Source organism: Rana temporaria, chromosome 2 (assembly GCF_905171775.1).
Source record: "Rana temporaria chromosome 2, aRanTem1.1, whole genome shotgun sequence".
Lineage (NCBI taxonomy): Eukaryota > Metazoa > Chordata > Amphibia > Anura > Ranidae > Rana > Rana temporaria.
In genome coordinates, this window is record NC_053490.1 from 211,573,507 (window position 1) to 211,599,168 (window position 25,662).

Consider the following 25,662-nt stretch of genomic DNA (forward strand, 5'->3'; position numbering starts at 1 on the left):
CTCAGCATGTAACTCTATTGGGAGAAAACGGCATCTGAGCTGGGGCCAAGCAGCTAATATGTGTTCTGATCTGATGGGGCTCTGCTGGTCAACACCTGTAGCAAGTCAATGGGTTCTTCACTTTCTTGTTTGAACTTTAAAACTCCTGAATAAGGCAGTTTCCACAATTCACTTTTAGAACGTATTTCCTTTAGAAGATATTGCACTGCCTTTACGTTACGATGACGACAAATTGAGTGCTCAGACAAGGATATTTTTCTGCTGGCCTGTGTTAGGAAATGATCTCTGATTTCGAGCTTGGTTTGTGTTCCAGGGCAGTCAGAATAAAGTGTTTGCATACAGAAATACACATTTAAAAGTCAGATGTAGATGCTAGAGAGTAAAATAAACCTTGAAGCTGAACATCCCATGTGTTGCCTCCGCTATCTTTCCACTTGCCTCTTAAGCCCCATACACACTATCAGTTTTCCTGATGGTTTTCTCTTCAGGTTTACCAAAACCATCTAATATGAGGTCAAACCTTAAGCGTTTCAATTTGAATGCAATCAGGCAGGTCCTTGTACTACATGGTTTTGGTAAACCTGAAGAGAAAACCAGCAGGAAAACTGATAGTGTGTATGGGGCTTTAGGCCTCGTACACATGATAGGTTAACCAGAGGACAACGGTCTGAAGGACTGTTTTCATCTGTCAAAACCGATTGTGTGTGGCCCCATAGGTTATTTAACCATAGGTTAAAAAAAAGCCAACTTGCTTTAAAATTAACCTACGGATTGGTAACCGATAGGTCAAAACGATCGTTAGTAGCCACAACCATCGGTTAAAAATCAATTAAGTCGACGCATGTTTGGAAGCATTGAACTTCGTTTTTTTCAGTATGTCGTTGTGTTTTACGTCACCGCGTTCTGACGTGATCGGTTATTTAACCTGTGGTGTGTAGGCGTGACGGACCATCAGTCAGCTTCATCGGTTAACCTAGGACAATGGTCCTTCAGACCGGTGTCCTCTGGTTAACCTATCGTGTGTACGAGGCTTTAGCCTCTGCTGTATGCAGAGGGGATGAAATAGCAAATTAGAACTCAGAAATACAAACAGTAAGCTATCATGGCAATCAACAAAAATAACCAAATCCATGTTTTTGTTTGTAAAAAAATTATTTGCGATAATTTTTTTTAGCTAGGTTAATAAAATAACTATAAACATTTTTTACATATTATTTCTTATTTGTTGCTCTATAATCTGAGAACAAATAAAATATTTTCTATCTTATTTTAATGCACACATTTCCCTTTTAGATAATTGTATTCATTTATAATTTGTCATGTGAAGGGTTTATGTGGATAACCAGCTTCAGAAACTGAACAATTTTGCCAAAAAGACAACAGCGGCATTTGCACAGGGCCACAGAGGAGTGATAAACTGATTTAGCTTATAGATGGTGTCAAAGAAAGGCTAAATAAAGCCAAATATCCAAAAAAACACAATGTAACCTTCTTTTTTGTCGTATTTTTATAACCAAAAAAATTCAATTACAACACTGGTTAGATTTAAAATGTATCTTTTCAACCCATGGTTGAAGGAAAGAAAATTGGTTAATGTATTTCCTTCTGTTCAGTAATGAATAAACGGATCAAACTATACCACTATTATGCAAATTCTGTTCTCTGTTTCCATAATTTATAGTGAGCCTCAAGCAATTATGTAGAAGATTCAAATAGCGGATGGAATTAACTATAGATAAAAATCAAATAAAATTGTAATGGTTATACCCACCTTGTGTTGTCCACAGACTGTTTAGTTTTCCTTATATCTTTGTGTCCATGTAAACCAGACGACCACATTTCTGACTGAGGGTCTTCTCTGTAGCTTACAGTGATGTTGCTCTCTGAGGGAACAGGAAGTGACCTCTAAAAATAAAGGTATAAATACTAGACTGTTATTTAGTACACACAACTTACTTAAAGTGCAATTCTAAATAACAAGTGAAATCAAGCAGTAAAGAGCTGATGCTACCCCGAGAGTACAGGGCAAATAGTTAAATGCTCTGGTAGAGGTGTTAGTTTAAGTTAAGAGATTAGACTATGCTTGTAACAACGCAAAACTGTAGGGATTTATCTGACTGTTAAGGTTATAGTTATAGTCATAGTTCTGAGAATCCTGTGGAGAAGTTGTTAAATATTTGGAGCTAATACAAAGAGTGGGCTAAGTGTAAACAAGAGGTTAACTACTAGGTTTAAGTGAAGTATTAAGGGGCAGCTATGTGTTGAAGGCAAAGTGCAGTGATTTGGAAAATTGTTACTTTATTATTGTTGAAAAATATATATATTTTGGCAGGTAATTAATATTTTGCATTTTTTTATTTAAAACAACTGATTGAGCATTAAGCTAATTTTCACGATTAGCCTCCAATTTTGCTTCTTTATTGTAATGTCTGTTTATAGCTCGAATTTACACAGACATGTGAGTGACGTATCACAGTGATTTATCACTTATTGGATGGCTTAGGCCGAAGTTTCAGCCACACAAACTGAAGCTTCAGATCATCTATTGTGCTGTCTATCTATTCCATAATGCTCTGGTAATCAATGTTTAAAAACTTGACCCCAGTTATAGTAACCTTTTAAAAGCTTTTTTTAGGGGTCAGCTGAAGTTTAAAGGATTTAGGGGTGGGTTTTAGTGTTGCTAGTATGATTTAAAGTTCAAGGTAGTAAGGGGGAACATTAGGATTTTCACTTGTTCTTGGCTTTAAAATACTAGTGTTAGGTAACCAGTGTTGAAAACGATTGTCAGAAAGCCTACTTGTAGCACTGCACTCAGGCATTTGTGTAATCCACTGCATTCTGATTTTTGAGTGCTTGTCACATATGGGGTGAATGGTTTTGCTTCCTGAATAAGTGCTGTGTAATGTCCTTTTTTTGAACTTGACTAAACTTCCAAGAAGGATTGAATCTGACAGGCGTGTAGGCAGGTGCAGTCTATATTCTCCATTGCAGGTGGTGCGTGACTGAAGCGGCAATGCAGGTGGGGAGGTTTCGAGAAACTGAGTTCCTCTATGATTTCCTCGATCACAGGGAGGCAGCTATCACATTGGATGCTAGTGCCCCATGTAACTCTGGTGGCCATCTTGGGTCAGGCACAGACCTGGGCTCGGCGCGCTTTTTGCGAGTTGTTAGCGTAGGGAAAGGAACCCCATCTGTTAAGGACAGTGTTAGAAATAGGGAAAGGATCCAGAGGAGTAGGGACAATGCAGAGACTACATCTACCTTCTAGGAAGCCTCCTCTTTTGAGTATGGACCGGCCAGGCAGAATTTCACTCCTCATGGCAGATGCTGTTGGCATCTGCTGTTATGCATCTCATGGGTTCACCGCTGTCTTAGTTTTAAGTGGCTCCGGCCAGGTGTGCTCCCCACCATGCCTGTTATATTGGCTGAAATTTTTTACAATACATTATTATTGCCTGCCTCACAATGCTGCACCTAACACATAAGTGGCTGTGATGAAGCAGCTCCATTGATGGCCTGTACACATGACTGGTTTTCCCATCAGCATAAACTCAAGCTGTCTTGCATACACACGGTCACAAAAATTACGACCGTCAAGAACGCTGTGACGTACAACACTACGACGAGCCGAGAAAAATTAAGCTCAATGCTTCCAAGCATGCATCGACTTAATTCTGAGCACACGTGGTTTTTAGTCCATCGGAATTGCATCCGACGGAAAAAAAATGTCATCTGAAAAATTGAGAACATGTTCTCTATCTAATTCCGTCGGAAATTCCGCTCGATTGTACAAGGCATTAACCGACAATTATATGTTTAATTCCTTTTCTTCATCTGTGAGACAACCAGGAACCTGCAATTTGTGTTTGGGAATATCTATCCTGTGTAAGAGAAGGGTAAGTGAAAGGGGTTTCCTGGTCAACAGATTACTAACCGAAGGGACTGGAGTAGACTGATAAAATACAGTCATGGCTGGATGAAAAATTGAAACCCTAGGCATAAAGGCTCAGGACTTCAATTTTTTTGTATTCATGTTAACTGGGAAGTACCTTTAGGTTAGTAATTTTAGCAAAAACATTGTGCCAAGCTTAGATAGTCCATATGAATCTAAAATGGGTTTCCCTCTGCATTCACACTAGGATTACAATACGTTACAACCTGATATAAGTAACGAGTATCTGAGGCTCATTTGTTCTGATATATAAGGACACTCTGGAATAAAGCCAGGTCTGTTTCATATACTGTATCTGTAAAAGTAATGACAAGTACTCATTGTTTTTGTATGTAAATATTTTGCCTTATGTACACAATACATGCTGCTAAAATCCAACAAATATTAATAAAAATGCAAGCATAACCATATAAAAAGCATGAGAAAGAGAGCTCATCAATATTGGACAAAATACTGTGAATGTGTGTTACATTTTCTTTAACTAATTAAAATGTGCAATTTCCTTCCTTTTTAATATTGGATGCCACTATTGGGCTAGCCCTTTCTAGTTTATAAATTAAAAGTAAAAATACCGGCGCTTAGTGATAAATTACTAAAAATTATTACAAACGATGATTAATAATTAATGGTTATTAAAGTGAAGCTTCTTGGAAAAAGTCTGTTAAGATGAAACGTATGTAGCGCCTGGTTACTTTCCAGAACTGGTGCTAATGTAAATTTAGAGGGGGTCAGAGCGTTAAGTAACTCTGACCAGGTTAATCATTTAAAATTTTTAAGCCTCTGTCTCAGCTTTGGCTGTACTGTGGGTTCATGCTGTTTCTGGGGTGCTGATCACACCACAGGTCAGCAGGTGGCAGCAGTGGCGTCAGAGATTTGGATGCTTTTTCCCAGCAGCCTATCAGGAGGAGGGTTTCCTCGCTGGGAATGCTGGGAGAGGGTATTTATGAGACAGACGCCATTTTCCTGGGTCTTCTTCACATGTGGCGCCCACCTTAAGGGTAGCCATACCATGGCACCCCAGCAAAATGGCCTTCTGGGCCGGGGTGTGCATGCTACGCTGTGTTCCATGTTCTGGGACCACGTTGGCCTGGAACATTTGAGCTGTGGCTGGGGCCCAGTGATCGACTGGGTCCCCAATCTGAGGAGGTCCCAAGCGTTAGTCCTGCTAGAGGAGGCTGTTCGGTGGAGAGTCTGCCTGAGGATTACCAAGAGAGGCTAGTGTTCTAAGAGGGTTCTGACCATCCACCGGGGATCAAGGTAACCGGGTGCTGAGAGGCTGGACGTTGGTTGCCTATCAGTCGGTAACCTGTTTAAACTACCTGAAGGAGATCCAGGTGTCGAATCTGCTAAGGACGATTTTCGCCATTGTTGCAACCATAGGGAGGGTCTGTGGCAGAGACTTATCCCCAAGTTCCGAGTGACATTCTGGCTGCCGGGCTTGTGAGAGAGGCCTGTCCAGGTGCGCTATACCCATTCCAGCTGGAGTGGCGAGAAAAAGAAGTTGTCGTTGGAAGCAGGACTGTTTCCCTATTATTTATACCTGAATCTGTTATTCCTCATTTCCACTATCTCTTCATTCTTCACCAAGTTCTACTGTTTTTACCCGGCTGGGTAATAAAAAGTACAGAAAAGACACCTGCTGTGTGGACATTCCATTTACTTTCATCAAATACCCCTAGACAGCGGAGACACATGAGGTAACATGCCACCCAAAACAAACCAGTAGCTCCTTCGGGGGTAGTGCTACACATACATCAAGCAAGGCACAGGAAAAAGCAGTGACGTCAGCATGCCCATGGAGGTTGTAGGACGGATTGTGTTTATTTCAAATACTTTTTTTTATCCCCGCTGCTGTAAGTAGATTTTAAATAAACCCTCTTTGATTTTACTGGATGTTGCACAATGAGCTTCTTTTCTCATTGTTATGTGGAATCATCTGGTCTGACACTGTCCTGGATGAGTCTGTGAGGTGCCTCCCAGCATTGCTATCTTAAGGCTGGGTTCACACTTTTGCGAATTGGATGTGGTTTCACTGCATCCAATTTGCATGTCAGGAGATTGTGACCAACTCTGTATGGAGCTGGTTCACATATCTCCAGAGCGGCTCCGGTGTGAATTGCACAGGAGTCCTGTGTGTCTTCTGGTCTGTTTCAAGTCCGAAGTCAGACAAAAATTCTGACTGAAATCGGACCTGAAATGGTGAACGGGGACACACCGGACCCCCTGCTGTGAGCCGCTCCGCGAGGCAGTGTGAACCCAGCCTAAAGGACGATTGGAGAAGGGAAAGTTAGCCCAAAGCTAAAGTGAGAGGTGAAGTTCACCAAGGCGATTAATGACCTTGTTAGGGCTGAGATTCTGGAAAGAAGCTATAGTGCGTCTGAACTGCAAGGGGGGCACTGGGTGTCAATTCACTGACGTTATAATAAGAGCCACCTGGCACTGTGTGGATCACCATCTAATGGACTTTTGTTTTTTGGACTCAATCTTTATGGGATTAACACTTTTTTTCATATCTTATGCACTACATTCTTGCACTCACACTGCACGATTATACATGTTTTGTGGCATTTGAATAATCTTGGAATATTTGGTTTAGACAACATTTAAACATGTGCATTATACTTATATGGCAGCACAATACTGTTAAATTTCACCTTCTAGCTTATAGGTTTTACATGAGTGTGCTTGGCTGATGTTCTCCTTTAGTTATAATATAACTGGTACAGTTGTGGTGGCTGCCTTTGATAAGATGTTCACTAATTACTAGCTACAGTCTATGACTTATAAATTCATAACCTGAATTAAACTAGACATAAATAGACATGTGTCCCAAAGCTTACATGGCTCCTACAAACAAACCTACCTGCTCAATATGCGACTGGCTCTCTGGTCTGTGGTGCTGAATGCAAGAAATGTAAGAGTTTAGGTTATCCCCATCAGTTTTTGTCGCAGAAGAGAATCCACCATTTGAAGTTTTAGATGGTTCATCAGAAAGGCAAGGTAAAGGTAACAGGCTATTCTCACTTCTTATTTGGTGAGACGTGGCAAAACTGAAAAAAAAAAACACAAGTCAACGAATTTTCGTCTGATTTGATTATGCCTTGTACACCTGATCGGAATTTCTGATGGAAAAAGTCAGATGGAATTCTTTCATCGGATATTCTGACCGTGTGTGTGCCCCATTTGACTTTTTTTTTCGTCGGAATTTAGAAAGAGAACGTGTTCTCTTTTTTTCAGATGGAAAAAATTTCTATTGGAAATTCCGTTTGTCTGTAGGGAACTCCAACAGAAAAAAACATGCATGCTCAAAATCAAGTCGACGCATGCTCAGAAGCATTGAACTTAATTTTTCTCGGCTCGTCGTAGTGTTGTACGTCACCGCCTTCTTAACGGTTGGAATTTGGTGCGACAGTGTGTATGCAAGACAGCTTAAACTGAGTTTATCCCGACGGAAAATCCAATCGTGTGTACAAGGCATAAGTCATAAATAAATGTGACATAATAAATAATAAGTGTGCTGCTGCATTAATCCCTCTCAAAAAATACATATAAACAGAGAACCCATCACAGTCCACAATGCGGTGCTTAACATCAAAAATATAAAGATCTATACAAAGTGCTAATGTGATTAAATACTGACATATTACAACAATATAAAATTCTCAATATACAATGCTCCCAAAGAAGTTTTATGTAATGTAAATAACATTATTTATTACTCCCCTTAAGAATTCCTTTATCCACTTTGTCTCCAGAAAGATGGAGCCCTCTTTGCTTTAGCTTTATCAAGGGCCCGAATTTTACTATATGAATGGAAATGTTGGCTGAGGCCTCGTACACACGATTGAGTTTCTCGGCAAAAAACAGCAAGAAACTTGCTGGGAGATATTTTTTTGCTAAGGAAACCGGTCGTGTGTACATTTTCGTCGAGGAAACTGTCGAGAAACTCGACGAGCCAAAAAGAAAGCATGTTCTCTATTTCCTTGACGGGAATGGAGAAAATTGGCTTGTCGAGTTTCTCGACGGCTTCACAAGGAACTCGACGAGCAAAACGATGTGTTTCGCCCATCGAGTTTCTCGGTCGTGTGTACGAGGCCTCAGAGAGATGGTACAGTCTGGTGAATCCTGTAACATGTGCCGTTTTTGGCTGTCTACAAATTTCTGACCAGATCAGCCCTGCTTTCACCATGTGACTTGCTTCAAAGTCTCATTTACTAATGAGGAGACTGAAGAAATGTTTCCTCCTGCCTGTAGCATCATCTAAGCATAGACAAAGGCACATGGATAAAACTCCAAAGTCTCCTTTCTATTGATAAAACATCATTTGTTTTTTGAAAAAGTATACTGTTGCTATATAATGTGACAAGTCAAAAATGTAAACATTTACTGATAGGTTTACATTAAGGGGCAGTGACTGATATCGCCTGTTTAACTTAAAACACTGTCATATGTTTACAATTACTTTTTGGCAATTAATGAACAATAAGAAATAAATGTAAGCTACAGTAAACTTTTATACTGTATACAATGTATCCCACCAAGGTGGGAAGCACCATACCTGCTGATATTTGTGCTGTCTCTGTTGGTCACATCGTAGCTGCCTAGAGGGAAGGGTAATCTTTCTCTGTTTTCCATGTGGTTCCTCTTTGTATCCCGAGACTGTTCACATTCAAACTATACAACATAGACATCTGTTTAATTAATGCAAGGCTGCACAAATGCTTCAGTATTTTTTCTAAAAAACCCTTTTATAGTTTTTGTTCAATATATACTATATTACCATAAGTATTGGGACACCTGCCTTCACACGCATGAACTTTAATGGCATCCCAGTCTAAGGCCTCGTACACACGATAGGTTAACCAGAGGACAACGGTCTGTGTGGGCCCCATAGGTTGTTTAACCATAGGTTAAAAAAAAGACAACTTGCTTTAAAATTAACCTATGGATTGGTAACCGATAGGTCAAAACCGATCGTTAGTAGGCACAACCATTGGTTTAAAATCCACGCATGCTCAGAATCAAGTCGACGCATGCTTGGAAGCATTGAACTTCGTTTTTTTCAGCACGTCGTTGTGTTTTACGCCACCGCATTCTGACACGATCGGTTATTTAACCTATGGTGTGTAGGCGTGACGGACCATCAGTCAGCTTCATCGGTTAACCTAGGACAACAGTCCTTCAGACCGTTGTCCTCTGGTTAACCTATCGTGTGTACAAGGCTTTAGTCTGTAGAGTTCAATATTGAGTTGGCCCACCCTTTGCAGCTATAACAGCTTCAACCTATCTGGGAAGGCTGTCCACAAGGTTTAGGAGTGTGTCTATGGGAATGTTTGACCATTTTTCAGGAAAAGCGCATTTGTGAGATAAGGCACTGATGGGGAAGAGAAGGCCTGGCTCGCAGTCTTCCCTCTAATTCATCCCATAGGTATTCTATCAGGTTGTGATCAGGACTCTGTGCAGGCCAGTCAAGTTCCTCCACCCCAAACTCGCTCATCCATGTCTTTATGGATCCTGCTTTATGCACTGGTGTGCAGTTATTTTGGAACAGGAAGAGGCCATCCCCAAACTGTACCCACAAAGTTGGGATCATGAAATTGTCCAAAATATCTTGGTATGCTGATGCCTTAAGAGTTCCCTTTACTGGAACTAAGGGTCCAAGCCCAACCCCTGAAAAATAACCCCACACCATAATTCCCCCTCCACCAAATGATTTGGAACAGTGCACACAGCAAGGTCCATAAAGACATGGATGAGCAAGTTTGTGGTGGAGAAACTTTACTGGCCTGCGACCCTCCTGACCTTTGGGATGAATTAGAGCGGAGACTGCGAGCCAGGCCTTCTCGTCCACATCAGTGCCTGACCTCAGAAATACACTTCTGGAAGAATGGTCAAACATTCCCATAGACACACTCCTAAACCTTGTGGGCAGCCTTCCCAGAAGAGTTTAAGCTGTTATAGCTACAAAAGGTGGGCCAACTCAATATTGAACCCTACGGACTAAGACTGAGATGCCAATAACGTTCATGTACGTGTAAAGGCAGGTGTCCAAATACTATTGGCAATATAGTGTGTATGTATGTATCTATATATATATATATATATATATATATATATATATATATATATATATATATATATAACATTTTAATTTAAAGGAACACTTTGAAAACACATCAGCTCTCAATGAGGAAAAATATCATGCTGGCAATCTATTCTAATATGGACTGGGTAATAAGTTAGGAACCAAAGGATGCCACATTGTTTGATGGAAAGGAAAATTATAAACCTACAGAGGGCTGAATTCAAAGACACCCCGAAAAACAAAGTAAAAAAAAATAATGCAGCAGGCTAGTTCATTTTGCTGAAATTTCATTGCAGCAACTCAGAATGGTACTCAGTAGTTTGTATGGGCATGACTGCATGCCTGCATGCATGCATGCCTGACTGAGCTCCTGAACAGAATGCAGTGCAACCTGACAGCAGAAGATGGACCCAAACCAAATGTCCTAAAGGATTTCTATTGGATTTAGGTCAGGCAAATGTGTGGGCCATTCAATGGTATCAATTCCTTCATCCTCCAGGAACTGGCTGCATACTCTTGCCACATGAGGCCGAGCATTATCGTGCACCAGGAGGAACCCAGGACCCACTGCACCAGCGTAGGGTCTGACAATGGGTTCAAGGATTTCATCTCAATACCTAATAGCAGTCAGGGTGCCATTGTCTAACCTGTAGAGGTCTGTGCGTCTCCCCATATATATGCTTCTCCAGACCAGCACTGTCCCACCACCAAACCGGTCATGCTGAACGATGTTAGAGGCAGTATAACGTTCTCCACGGCTTCTACAGACCCTTTCACATCTGTCACATATGCTCAGGGTGAACCTGCTCTTATCTGTGAAAAGCACAGGGCGCCAGTGGCGGACCTGCCAATTTTGGTGTTCAATGGCAAATGTCAATCGAGCCCCATGGTGGCGGGCAGTGAGTACAGCTCCCCCTAAAAGATGTCAGGCCCTCAGGCCACTTGCATGAAGGCTGTTTCTGATTGTTTGGTCAGAGACATTCACACCAGTGGCCTGCTGGAGGTCATTTTGTAGGGCTCTGGCAGTGCTCATCCTGTTCCTCCTTGCACAAAGCAGCAGATACTGTTCCTGCTGATGGGTTAAGGACCTTCTATGGCCCTGCCCTTCTCCTAGAGTAACTGCCTGTCTCCTGGAATCTCTTTCATGCTCTTGAAACTGTGCTAGGAGACACAGCAAACCTTCTGGCAATGACACGTATTGATGTGCCATCCTGGAGGAGTTGGACTATCTGTGCAACCTTTATAGGGTCCAAGTATCGCCTCATGCTACCAGTAGTGACATTGACCCTAGCCAAATGCAAAACTAGTAAACAGCCAGAAAAGATGAGTAGGGAAAAAAATGTCAGTGGCCTCCATCTGTAAAACCATTCCTGTTTTGGAGGTCGTCTCATTGTTGCCCATCTAGTTGCACCTTTTGTTAAATTCATTAACACCAAAGCAGCTGAAACTGATTAACAACCCCCTCTGCTATTTAACTGACCAGATCAATATTCCAGGAGTTTAACTGACTTGATGCTATACTTTGATTAAAAAGTGTTCCTTTAATTTTTAGGTAGGGGCAATTCCCCAGCTGCAGCTGATTGAGCCAGTGGCCTGCTATCATGTGACAGCTTCCTGAAGGTTTGGGACAAACTAGGTTTGTCCAAACGTTAGTTTACTTTTCAGGAACAGAGCAGCCGAGGTTTCAGCTAAATCACGGCAGTAGAACTTTTTCTCTTATTTTAGATTTAGGGGAAGGGGGAACTGTTCAAGGACTTCAAATATGACGTCACACACCGCATATAACACAACAGGAACCTTCCTCTGGATTAACAAAGATTTATACAGATTTTTTAAATACATACAAATACCTTTTTAATATAACCAAAGAATACATATTTCCAAAATTGCTGTTATTTTGCAAATTACATTTAAGGCTCCAGGCAGATATATATATATATATAAAAGAGGTATTGAAATGGATACATTTTTTAATGCATGTATAAATCCGGCCATATTTTCTAAAATTTTTTAGATTTACCTTTAATTATGTAAAGCAAGGGCCTGCCTGACTGCATACAAATTGAAATTGTTTGGGTTTTACCTGATATTATTTGGTTTTGGTAAACCTAAATGAAAATTGTACAAGAAAATTGTATAATGTATGGCCAGCCTAAGTACCTGTAACAGCAGTAACAGCTTCTGTAATCCCTACTTAGCAGCACTAAGTCTTGGAGAGTTCTGCAGCACTAGGTGCCAGTCACATGTATCCTAATGCAAATGAGCTGTATTTTGACAAGAGGAGGGGGCAAAGTGAACAATGGGATCACTCATTACTGTAATGTGCTGCTTTTACTTAACTGTCCCATCAGAGGTAGTGTTTCTGAACCAAGTTGCAAGAACACCCTGACATGCTGTCTGGGTTCCTCTAGGGTGCTGCAAGTAAGGGACCTAGTCTGCCCTGGATCAGCACCATGATTTTCTATGGTGCAGGCTGGCCGGCCGGGTGCAAGCACAATAACAACTAATGACACTTTCACTCTAGGACACACAGCATCATTAATTTCTATGGTGATGATGGTTGGCACCATGGCAATGCATGAAACTGATCCAGGGCAGGCGGCATGCATGGCTGCACCCAGCATTCTAGAGAAGATAGAAGTCTGCTTCCTCCAGGCCTCCTCCACCTTTCACCCCCTACCACGCTGCTGGAGCCCAAAATAAGGACTCTTATGTGAACAGGGATCTATGTGATTAAGGGGCTCTGTGATTGGGGGAATATTTGGTTAAGGGGCTCTGTGATGGGGAACCTGTGTGACTGGGGGGCTCTGTGTTGGGGGCCTATGTGATTAGAGGGTTCAAAGATGGAGGAACTCTGATGTTATGGGGCCCCTCTGCGGTGCTGAGGGGACATTGATGTTATGTGAAGGCTCTAATGTGAAGGGGGGCCTCTGATGTATAGGGGGCTCCGATGTATCGGGGGGCCTCCAACGTAAAGAAGTGACATTAATGTGAGGGGGGGACTCTGATGAGACTGGGGCTCTGATGTGAAGGGCGGACTCTGATTTGAAGGGGGCTCTGCAGTAATGGAGGGATCTCTGATGTGATGGATGGATCTCTGATGTTAAGGGGGCTTCAGATATGAATGTAATTTCATCAAGGCTGTTATGAGCATTGTGTTAGGATCAGATTTCCCATTGATAAGTAACAATTGCATTCTTTCCATTTTAGACGGTGGAGCTTTGAAATATTGCATAATTTTTAAACGGTGCTGAAAAACTGAAAAGAGTTGAGAAATGCTAGACTAGTCTGTATTGTTGAACTGCAGTAGAGAAAAGTCAAATTGTCAACCTGGCTCTGCTGTCTGATAAGGCTTTTTATATCTCAGCACTAGATAGACATAAATAAAAAAGCTTTTGCAAGTAAAACATCTCCCATACATTGTACCTGCGAGCCTGAAATTTAACTTTAATTGCATTATCATCTGAAACATTGTTCCACATTAACCTGTATATATTTTTCTACACAAGACTGTGAATAGAATTTTATTATAATATTCAGATTAAATGAAAAGAGCTATTTTTTTTCAAAAATTTGCATCACCATGTATTCCTACCTTGCGTTTCCGACGTATTTTAAAAGCAGTGTTATCTATTGCTGGAGAAAACTTTTCACTCTGAGCTGCTATGAGTGTCTTGTCCATGTTGGAATTGATATTATGGGTTTCCTGGGACATATTTTGTGGAATTCTGTCCAAAAAATTTAAATCAATCCTGACCCACAGTGATTTGGTTTCCTCAATACCCTTCAATGAGCACACATTGTCATTTCTCCCAAATGGAACTAGTGTATAAAACTGTTCTTCGCACTCTGGTGCAATGTCATTTCTAGTCCTTGCATTAACACAGCTGTGTGAACTGTACGTATTAGCCCAGGTACTATTATTTCGCTCACACTCTTTGATCCTGTGGTTATTTTCTGATGGGGAAGCCGAGAAAGTTTTGGAAAGCTGTGATGTATCTGCTTCTGTTTCTGTGCCAAGTTCTTCAGGTTGCACGGAAAACTCAGTGGCCTCCTTGAATTTAGGGGCGGATCTAGTAATTCGAGTCCGTCTGCGTTCACAGCCTAAGAAACCCAATCTTGGTTCTTTTCTATGAAATCCTTTGCTATTGCAAGTTAACCTATCTTTAGCCTGTTCAGTTATTTCATTCTCTGGTATTCCTTGGCTTACAGAAATCTCATCAAGCTTGTGGCAGTTCAGCTTATCATCACTAGATGTCCTCTCTGCCCTCCTTGTTAGTTTTCGGCATACAGGTCTCCTACAAGAAGTGCTTTCAGCAGGAACAGCAAGGACAATTGTAGCAGAACGCGCAACATGTGGAGATGACTGCAACTTTACATTTCTGCTTCCATGAACTGCACAAACTGCTCCCAAGTTTCGATCCTCTCTGATGGGGCTCTGGTCATCCTTAGGATTTGGACTTGTATGACAAATTTTGGATACTTCTGTGTGGCTTGGCTCTTTTGGGTGGACTCCGCTGAGATTTAGGCCCTGTGCTTGGTTCAGAATGGTGCTTTTGTTTGGATTTACTTTATTCAACCATTTATCCAGCTGCCATTTGTTTGAAGTTGCTTGTTTGGGCTGCAAATCAAAAGATTTAAGTCAATGCTTATAATCAACAGACAATTTGTCATCAAGTACATTAAAAAAGGTAGATGGCACATAACTATAAGATCAGTACCTGCATGTAGTTTTAATTCCTTTCAAGGCTCCATTTACCTTTGTGCGACTTGTCATGCAACTTTGGATATCCTCCTCATGTTTTCCAATGATAACAAATAATATACAGTAGGTGGAAAGTATTGAACACGTCACAATTTTTCTAGGTAAATATATTTCTAAAGGTGCTATTGACATGAAATTTAAAATTTATATTTTTATATTTTACATGTCGGTAACAACCCATGTAATCCATAAATACAAGAAACAAGTTCAGAAATGAAGTTATGTGTAATAAAATGGAATGACACAGGGAATAAGTATTGGACATGCTAACGGAAATGTATTTAATACTTCGTACAAAATCCTTTCTTGGTAGTGACAGTTTGAGGACGCCTCCTGTATGGAGAAACTGGTCGATGCATTGTCCAGGTGTGATTTTTGCCCATTCTTCCACACAGTCTTGAAGGTTCCATGGGCCTCTTCTAAGAACTCTGATCTTTAGTTCTTTCCATAGATTTTCTATTGGATTCAAGGCAGTTTATTGGCTGGTCTATTCTAGTGGCTTTATTTGCTTTCTTTGAAACCAATTGAGAGTTTCCCTGGCTTTGAGTTTGGAATCATTGTCTTGCTGAAATGTCCACCCTCGTTTCAACTTCATCATCCTGGTAGATGGCAGCAGAATTTTATCAAGAATGTCTTGGTAAATTTTTCTATTCATCCTTCCCTCAATGATAAGCAATGTGCCCATACCGTATGCTGAAAAGCAGCCCCACACCACGATGATCCCACCTCCACACTTCACTGTTGGTATGGTGTTTTTGGGGTGATGTGCAGTGCCATTTAACCTACAAACATGAGGCGTATTATGGCATTAAAAGAGTTAAATTTTGACCAGACTATATTCTCCCAGTATTTCACCGGCTTGTCTTAATGTTGTGCATCAAACTTTAAATGAGTTTTAACATGCTTTTTCTTGTCTTGCGTGGTGAGTGTCCATACAGGCCATGGCGGTTGAGTGCATTACTTATTGTTTTCTCTGAAACAATTGTACCTGCTAATTCCAGGTTATTCTGAAGCTCTCCACAAGTGGTCCTTGGCTCTTGAACAACTCTTCTGATAATTCTTTTCACTCCTCTGTCAGAAATCTTGTAAGGAGCACCTGGTCGTGGCCAGTTTATGGTGAAATTATGTTCTTTTAACTTCCCGATTATGGCCCCAACAGTGTTCACTGGAACATTGAGAAGTTTAGAAATCCTTCTGTAACCAATGCCATCAGTATGTTTTCCAACGAATGTCTTGAGAGAGCTCTTTGCTTTATCCCATCATGAGATTTTTCTTGTGTGACACCTTGGTAATGAGACACCTTTATATAGGACATTATTTGAGACTGAACCAGCTGATATTAATTTGCACTGACAAGGGGCAGGATTGCTTTCTAATTACTGATAGATTTCAGCTGGTGTCTTGGCTTTCCATGCTATCTCATTTTCTTCATGTGTCATTCCATTTTATTACATATAACTTAAATTCTGAACTTATTTGCTTTGGTTTCTTTGTATGTATGGATTGCATGGGTTGTTATCGACATGTGGTGACAATTTTATGTCAATAACACATTTAGAAATATATTTACCTAGTAAAATGGTGTTGTGTTCAATACTTATATTACCCGCTGTATGTGCAACTAAAAGTTGCAGCAACTTCAAGGTAGTTCATGCTTTACTTTGGTCCGACTTTCATGCAACTTGAGGGCCATAGACTTAAATGTTAACCCTCAAAAGTTGCATGAAAGTCGTACCTGAATGTTATACCATGCAACAGTTGTCCATTATCACTGGTCAAAGCCAAAGTCGTAACAAGCTGCACCCATCCAAAGCTGCGTTATAGTTGCACTCCAAAGTCGGCGCAACTTTGGAGTTGTACAAGTGTGAATGGAACCTAAATGAGAGCTCCGACCTACTCCCTAGGATTCCACAGTGCAATACAGGTGTATGAGTGGCCCATAGAAAGGCTCGGAGACTGCATTTTGAAAGGGTGGGGGGTGATAGGGCCGATTTCCAGCTTTGACTAGAGTTGGTGATAGTAGGCAATAAGTACCCACATATATAGGGCAGTTTGGAACAAATCAATAAATATGCAGCTGTAATAGCTAGTTTTTCTAAACATTGTATTAGGACATATAGTTGTTGATTTACTAAAACTGGAGAGTGCGAAATCTGGTGAAGCTCTGCATAGAAACCAATCAGCTTCCAGTTTTTTTTGTCAAAGCTTAATTGAACAAGCTGTAGTTAGAAGCTGATTGGCTACCATGCACAGCAGCACCACATTTTACATTTTCCAGTTTTAGTAATTCAACCCTGTAGTTTAGTACAGTATAGAATGTTTCGTTTTCTACTCCATAGATGCAGCATTTCACAGCCCAAATTAATTTTAACAGCAAGTTACAGTATATGTATGTGTATATTATTAGATATTTAACAAAATCTACAGACGATAATGACGTCTTTTACACACGCCATATGTAACAGGGTTGCCTAGTCTTTCATTTTTTATTTTAAAAATAGTTTTATTAACTAACATTATCAGAAATGAGCTAGACTTATTGTTGCGCAGTACAGCTCATAGGAAACATGCATAAAGTAAACCAGGGTTTTTACTGGTCTCCGTACAAAACTTTTTTAAACTGACGGCAATTCCCTGATGTGTTATTAGTGAAGTGCCTCCTCTACAGCAATGCAAAACTTCAGAACCACAAGCACCAACCAGGACATTTCATAGGCTGGGTAAGAATTTATCACACTCGTATCGCACAGGAAAATACTCAGCCAAAGCAAAAGAAAAACACACAGAGATTTTTCATGACTCGATGACAGAACTCCAAAGAATTCCTTACCTCAGGACTGGTACAAGCAGATGGCGTGCTGCTTTCACTCTCACTGGAACTGCTCTCGGTCTCAGAGTCGGATTCAGAGCTAGTGTCAGATTCACTTGAGCTGCTGCTTGACCCTTTGATGAAGATTCCTGAGGCTGTACTTCCGCATTTCTGAGTATCACCACTGGGAGCACTAGAGAGACACAAATGTTATGCTACGTTATACGGTATTATAGTGTTTTCTAAAGTTTTACATACCCTACTCTTCTTTCTACAGTTATCACAGTAAAGTAAATCAGGAAGCATAGATTATTATGTGAAAACTACATTTGTTTTTCCCACAATTACTTCTTTAAAACTAAAGTCCTGTCCGCTGTATCAATAAAAATATCAAAAAAATATCAATAAAAATACAAATAAATAATATCAATAAAGATCAATAAAAATACAAATAACACAGTTATGTAATCCATAAAGAAAATTCCCACACTCCAGGAATGATCTTTTTGTAAACTTACACTGGCCCAGCTTGGCTTGATGTTAGTATCTATATTTGATATCCAGAGGGCCACTGAGGATGCTAAAAATTACTGTAGTATTCTGTGCTGCATATCAGTGATGGCTGTGATCTTCCGGGTGCTGTTGATGGCTGCATATCAGTGATGGCTGTGATCTTCCGGGTGCTGCTGATGGCTGTATATCAGCGATGGCTGTGATCTTCCGGGTGCTGCTGATGGCTGCATATCAGTGATGGCTGTGATCTTCCGGGTGCTGCTGATGGCTGCATATCAGTGATGGCTGTGATCTTCCGGGTGCTGCTGATGGCTGCATATCAGTGATGGCTGTGATCTTCCGGGTGCTGCTGATGGCTGCATATCAGTGATGGCTGTGATCTTCCGGGTGCTGCTGATGGCTGCATATCAGTGATGGCTGTGATCTTCCGGGTGCTGCTGATGGCTGCATATCAGTGATGGCTGTGATCTTCCGGGTGCTGCTGATGGCTGCATATCAGTGATGGCTGTGATCTCCTGGGTGCTGCTCCAGCGGCTTTCTTTCTGCAAACTGACTACATCACCTCCATTCAGAGAATGCTTTGAAGTTTTTGTCAATACAAGGCATTCTCTGATTGGGCAAGGTGGTGATCAAAATGTCCACGGCCCCTTCTCTCCACCTCGTTCAGAGAATGCCTTGTATTCAGATATGGATATTTACATCAAGCCAAGCTGGACCAATGTAAGTTTGCAAAAAAAATATGTTTGTTTTAAAGTGTATGTGCTAGCAACATCTAAAAGCATATATGACAATGCTGTTCCCTGTGTTATTTCTCTTTAAAATACTCGATGATCCTGCCAGAAATGTAGTCAGCTCATACCATCCTATAGTGAGCTACCAACACTGCCTAGGCTGTACTTAATAGAAACCATTACCCATTAATATCTGCATAACACTTCTTAAATACCTTATCTATATTCTCAGGTTAACCTCTCACCTTCAATTCAATCTGCTCAGAGACCATGCATGGGAAGCACCATACACAACACAATGAAGTCTGTACAATGCTTAGCCTTTATTTCCGTGTTTGATCTTTTTTAAAAATCACATTACAGGATATAATGATGCACAGTATAGGATGAAAACTGTTGGCGCTATATAGATCCTGTATAATAATAATAATAATAATAATAATAATAGTATCATGTGATATAAAAGGTGGCACCCACTCATAGTATACTCCTAAATAGGACATAATTCCCTTCTTATGGGTGGATGGCACATTTACCCCCAAAGTACCATTGCATCTATCTCCATATTACCAGAGATCTTGTTATATGTTCTGATAAGCATTTATTACTTACTAAACATATTGTGTAAGTTTGTTCTTTTGTGGTTAGCTAGCACAAGAAGACACTTCTTCTTTCCTGAGTTATAGAAAAATAGCATTTAATATTTCTGCTTAACTGCTTGTCACCCGCCCAACATTAAATGACGGAGGGGTGGTGCGGCTCTCGTTCTGGGAGGATGTCATATGACAGCGTCCCAGAACGGCCACTATCGTGCGCACGCAGCGTGCCTATCATAGCCGCGCCGTGTTGCTAGAACCTGGCATGACCCCGATCTCTGTAAAGAGTAGCTGCGGCTCTTTAACCATGTGATCAGCTGTGTCCAATCACAGCCGGTCACATGTAAATACGGAAGTGCAGTGAATCGGCTCTTCTCGTCTCACACTGACAGAGTGTGTGGCGAGGAGCGACGATCAATGGCAACTTCTGGGCAAGTAACCAGGGCACTGATCATTAGTGCCCTGATAACAGGAAAGCTCCAGCAGTGCCACCAATCAGTGCCTATCAGTGCCACCAAACAGTGCCCATAAGTGCCACCAAGCAGTGCCCATAAGTGCCACCAATCAGTGCCCATAAGTGATGCCAGTCAGTGCCTCCCATCAGTGCTCATCAGTGCCTGCTCATCAGTGCTGCCCATCAATACCGATCAGTGCCTACCATAAGTGCCCATCAGTGCCTGTCAGCACTGCCCATCAGTGCTGCCTATCTGTGCCGCCTATCACTGCTCACCAGTGTTGTCCATTAGTGTCCACTGTCCACCACTCCTGCCTATCAGTGCCCACTGGAGTCGGACCACTTGGCCTTCAGGAGAAAGATTAAAACCCATCTCTTCTGAGGTCAAGGGGTTCCTTACCCATGAAATGGATACAGCGCCCAGAGGCGATTCAGTTCGCATGTGTTGCGCTTTACAAGTCTCTCTCTCTCTCTCTCTCACAGTGCCACCTATCAGTGCCGATCAGTGCTGCATATCAGTGCTACCTATAAGTGCCCATCAGTGTGTCATATTAGTGCCTCGTTATCAGTGCCACCTAATCAGTGCCCATAAGGGCTGCTTCATCAGTGCCCATAAGTGCCAACTCATCAGTGCCCATCAGTGCAGCCTCATCAGCGCACACCAGTGAAGACGAAAAAATATATCAAAAAAAAAATTCTAACAGAAAATAAGAAAAACTTTTTTTTTTCAAAATATTTTTTTTATTTTTTTATAAAAATTCAAGCAGTGATTAAAAACCACCAAAAGAAAGATCTATTTGTGTAAAGAAAAAGATAAAACAAATAATTTGGGTACAGTGTTGCACAATACATTTGCGTTATCAATATTATTTAGGAGAGCATATATCCTATCAGTACTGAAATGGGAAAAGGGGTGAAACAGCAGGCAGCTGTTTTAGGAGAGGGGGAGAATGAAAAGAAGGAAGTGTTATAGGGATTAGTACATGACTACATTCCTGGTATAGGCATCAGGTATTATTCAGTACTTGCAGACATTTAAACAGACAAAATATGTGCATGTAGGAGAGCTGTGCTAAATATGTTTTTTTGATTTTGTCCAGGCATGCACTTTAAATGCAACCAGTATAAGTACATAAGTCTTGATTTCAGCCTTACAGATCACGAGGAGTGCAATATACTGTATGTATTTGAGGTTGCAAATAGGTTGGTACTTATAGCATGTTTTACACTGAAATTCTAACAGGATTGGAAAAGGTTTCTTTCTGCAGCAAAATATAATATGGATTCATTTTCTGCTAAGATTCATGCTTTACCTCTTAATTAAATTGTTCTCTTCATTATTATGCTATCTCAGTAGCAAATAACCTGATTGTTCAGCAGTTCTGTAGTGTTTTTATAGCTAACCTATAATAACAGCGTTTTTCACTTCGATAAGATCTATGCTTCGAGCAACTACTGAAAGGTATAATCTGTGTGTAGCACTACCCCCGGAGGAGCTGCTGGTTTGTTTTGGGTGGCATGTTACCTCGTGTTCCTCCGCCGTCTAGGGGTATTTGGTGAAAGTTGTAGTAACGTGAATGTCCACATGACAGGTGTCTTTTCTGTGTTCTTTATCACCCAGCCGGGTAAAAACAATAAAACTTGGTGAAGAATAGAGGTTTAGCGAAAGTGGAGATAGCAGATTCAGGTGTGAGCAATAGGGAAACAGTCCTGCTTCCAACAATACTTTCTTTTTCACCACTCCAGCCTGAGTGGGTGTAGTGCACCTGGACAGGCCTCTCTCACAAGCCTGGCAGCCAGAATGTCACTTAGAACTTGAGAAAATAAGTCTTTGCCACAGACCTGCCCTATGGTTGAAACAGAGGAGACAATCCTCCTTAGCAGACACCTGGATCTCCTTCAGGTAGTTTTGAATTAGGGTACCGACCAGGGCTCAAGTCCTGCGGGAACGCGTGGGAACGTTGTTCCTGCACTATTTTCACAGCAGGAACGCAGTTCCCTTTGCAGGACGAGAGCAGCCGAGCTGCCCGAGCCCAATCCTTCACTAAGCGGCGATGCCCAGCTCGAGTCACTGTCAGGGGCAGGCGAACCTTAGTAATCCTTTATGTTACTGGCCGCTTCCTGTATATGGATTCATCGGTTAGTGTGCGGGTATTCCGTCACTTCCTCGATGCCGCAATGTCTCCTGGGAGCAAGGTCTTTCTAAATCATGCGATAACTCGCGGCAGACCTCCGCAATGTCTCCTGGGAACAATGACAAAAGCTCCCAGGAGACATTGCGGCATCGAAGAAGTGACGGAATACCCGCACACTACCTGATGAATCCATATACAGGAAGCGGCCAGTAACATAAAGGATTACTAAGGTACAGTGGATCGACAAAAACAAATGCGGTTTAGTAATTATGCATATGAGCGTATCATTTTTTTTTTTTGGTGGGGAAGTGAATCTTGGGTGTGAGTTCCCACACTTTTTTCCCGAGGACTTGACCCCTGGTACCGACTGACAGGTGGCCAACATCCAGCCTCTCAGTGTCCGGTTCCCCTGGTCCCCGATGGATGGTCAGGCCCCTATTGGAACACCAGCCTCTCTTGGTACTCCTCAGGCAGACTCCCCACCGTACAGCTTCCTCCAACAGGACGGACAGCCCAGGACCTCTTTAGATGGGACCCAGTCGACTACTGAGTCCCTAAGCGGCAGATCAATTGCTCCGGGCCAATGTGGTGTCGAAACCAGGATCTGCGTTGCATGTGCCCCCTTTCCCGGAAGGCCATTTGCCGGGGTGGCGTGAAGTGCCTACCCTAAAGGTGGGCACCACATGAAGAGAAGACCCAGGAAAATGGCGTCTGCCTGATAAATACCTTCCCCCAGCATGCACAGCGAGGCAAACTCCTCCTGATAGGCTGCTGGGTAAGAGCACCCAATCCTTGACTTCACTGCTGCCACCTGCCGACCTGGGGTGTGATCAGCACCCCAGAAAGGACAGAATGAGCCCACAGCACAGCCAAAGCTGAGACAGAGGGCTAAATTTGAACAAATTAACATGGTCAGAGTTACCTAACTCTCTGACCCCCCCTAAATTTAACCTAGCACCGGTTCTAGAAAGTAACCAGGCGCTACATGTGTTTTCACCATATACACAAATAATAAAAACTGAAATGTGCATAGCTCTGGTGTATATGAAAACTAATAAAATAATTATATATCAATGTGTGAATCTGTATGTATTCAGAAAAAAATGCTCCCTGCACCACTGCTCTCTTTAAATCAACACTTGTGCACCTTTAAGATAAAAATCTATATCCAAAAGGATGCAAACAATTGTAATGTTGTAGGCTACTGGTATTCAGTCAGAGGATATGTATATGGAGGCCGAATGGTCTACATTTAAAGAGAATGTTTCATTTGACATATGTGATTGGAATTTTATTATTTACAATAAATATGAATAAACAGCGAGCACCAAATGGTTCTCTTCTTGTAATTGTGAGTTTACACAGCCAAAGCTCCCCAGAGGGTATTATAAGCAGGATTCAAGCATTTTGAACCATGAGGAGATTTTGTGGCCAGCACTTTCTAATTGTGAGTAATTTTGATTCGCTATAAAAAGTTGCTGAAGGTGGATTTTTTCTTTCTTTTTGGAGGTGGAGATGGAAAAATACAGAGACTTTTAATCATCACAATTGTTTGCATATTTTTAGATATTGATTTTTTATCTTAGAGGTGCACAAGTATGGATTTATTTGAAGAGAGAATTGGGGGGGGGGGGGGGGGGGGTATTGTTTCTGGATACATACAGGTTCACATATTGTTTGTAAATTGATATATAATTATTTGATTTGTTTTCGTTGTTATTTTTCGTAAGAAAACTCGGAAAAAAGGCATTATTCAAAGAATGCTTTGCATTTTCTGAATCAATCCAAAGCGTTCTTCGATTGGGCAAAGAGCGTGATGTCACCATCTCGCCTCTCCATCCGTCAAATCAGAGAGCGCTTTATTTTCACTCAGAAAGTGCAAAGCATTCTCTGAAAGGCACATGTACCTACGTATAACCTTTTTCCATACCTGGAATTCTGAGAGAGATGACGGCGCTGACCATTGGAAAAAAAGGTAAGTATTTTTGCCTTTAGTTCTGCTTAAAATCTTTGGAAGTAAAATGTTAGTGTAAATACAGGCCATTTTAGGCTAATAGCCAAACTCCTTTAAAAAAACTCATGGGAGGGACATGTACCAATCCAAAAACTGTTGTTAAAAAATACCATACAGTGGGGAGAGGGTCTTTTCATGCAGCTTTGAGGGCAACATTGAATAAATACACATTCTTAAGGCATACCTTAAAGTCATATGTGGTATTTTGGAACAGTACAATGTACGATGGACAGTTTCAGCACCAGCTTGCACTTTCAGTACATATTTTGTTTATTTAGTAGATTGTTGTTTTTTTTTCTACAATTACTGTGTGAAACTAAGACCTACCCTGAAAATAAGACCTACTGTTAATTTCAGGGAGGGCTGCAATATAATCCCTACCTCAAAAATAAGCCCCATTTTAAAGTGCTTGTAAAGTGCTAGAATCCACTCAATTACAATATTATATAATGTAAACTGTGTATGTTTCTGTAATATAATTGTGTCAAATACCTTCGGTACAGCGCTGCTTGGTGCTCAGCTGACCTACCGCTGCTCTCCTCTTCTCCCAGCTGTCAGCGGGGGATCTAACCCCCCCCACCCTCTCTTCACTGCTCGGAGCGGGGAAGAGAGCTCCAGTGGGTCACGGAAGCGCAGAGCGGCGCTATAAGAAGGTATTTGAAGCATTTATTGAAGCATTTTACAAGCACTTTTACTCAGTTCCACTGGGGATTCCTGACAGGCAGGGAGGGAGAGGGGGAGAGAAGACAGCACATGACATCATAAGGCCCCGTACACACGACCAAGTTTCTCGGCAGAATTCAGCCAGAAAATTGATCGGAGCTGAATTCTGCCGAGAAACCCGGGCGGGTGTACACTTTTGGCTGAGGAAGCCGACGAGGATCTCGGCGAGGAAATAGAGAACATGTTCTCTATTTCCTTGTTGTTCAATGGGAAATTTCGGCTCGCCGAGATCCTCGGCGGCTTCACAAGGAACTCGACGAGCAAAACGATGAGTTTTGCCCGTCGAGTTCCTCGGACGTGTGTACGAGGCCTAAGACCTACCTCGAAAATAACCTCTACTGTGTCTTTTGTTGCCAAAATTAACTTATTTTTGGGGAAACACTGTAGCTAGATTTACATACAGCAGCATCATCCAAATCTAATTTATTTTACTTTGAAAAAAGGCATTTTTAGGTAGATTTACCAGTGGCACATGCTCTTTCTTCTAATGGCAATAGACCTGCTTTGACCGACAGATAGAAATTGCCCAGTAGTTCGCTGTGGCATCCCTATTATCCCTAATGCAAAACTGTCCTGATTCTGACCAAGTCCTATCAAAATGTAATTACGGTAATTAAAAGACTGAAAATGATACAGCAGTGAAAAATTGGCCAGCAGCAGTACAGTTTTAATGAGCAAGGTTAGGTCCAGATTTACTAGAGATAAGGAGCACAGGCAGGAGTTTTACTGCATTAAGGTGCAAGATACAGCAGTGTAAAATTGACCATCAGCAGGACAGATTTATTATGGGATAATAGACCTAACTTTTATTTTATCAATGGGAATAGGGGTGTGAAGTGAATGTGAGCGATATAAAGTGAGATGATTTAGGTCGATACTGTTTTT

The 25,662-nt window shown here is 41.5% G+C and overlaps 1 protein-coding gene across 1 annotated transcript in view; it reads right to left on the reverse strand.

Moving 5' to 3' along the window:
* Positions 1 to 25,662, reverse strand: part of AFF3 (AF4/FMR2 family member 3) — a 279,809-nt gene that overhangs the window by 31,992 nt on the left and 222,155 nt on the right. Inside the window, exons 7-11 of the mRNA XM_040336366.1 lie at positions 17,633 to 17,804; positions 13,633 to 14,658; positions 8,511 to 8,626; positions 6,816 to 7,002; positions 1,772 to 1,905 (exon numbers count right to left, since the gene is read on the reverse strand). Coding sequence (XP_040192300.1) covers positions 1,772 to 1,905; positions 6,816 to 7,002; positions 8,511 to 8,626; positions 13,633 to 14,658; positions 17,633 to 17,804 — 1,635 coding nt within the window. The remainder of the gene's footprint in view (positions 1 to 1,771; positions 1,906 to 6,815; positions 7,003 to 8,510; positions 8,627 to 13,632; positions 14,659 to 17,632; positions 17,805 to 25,662) is intronic.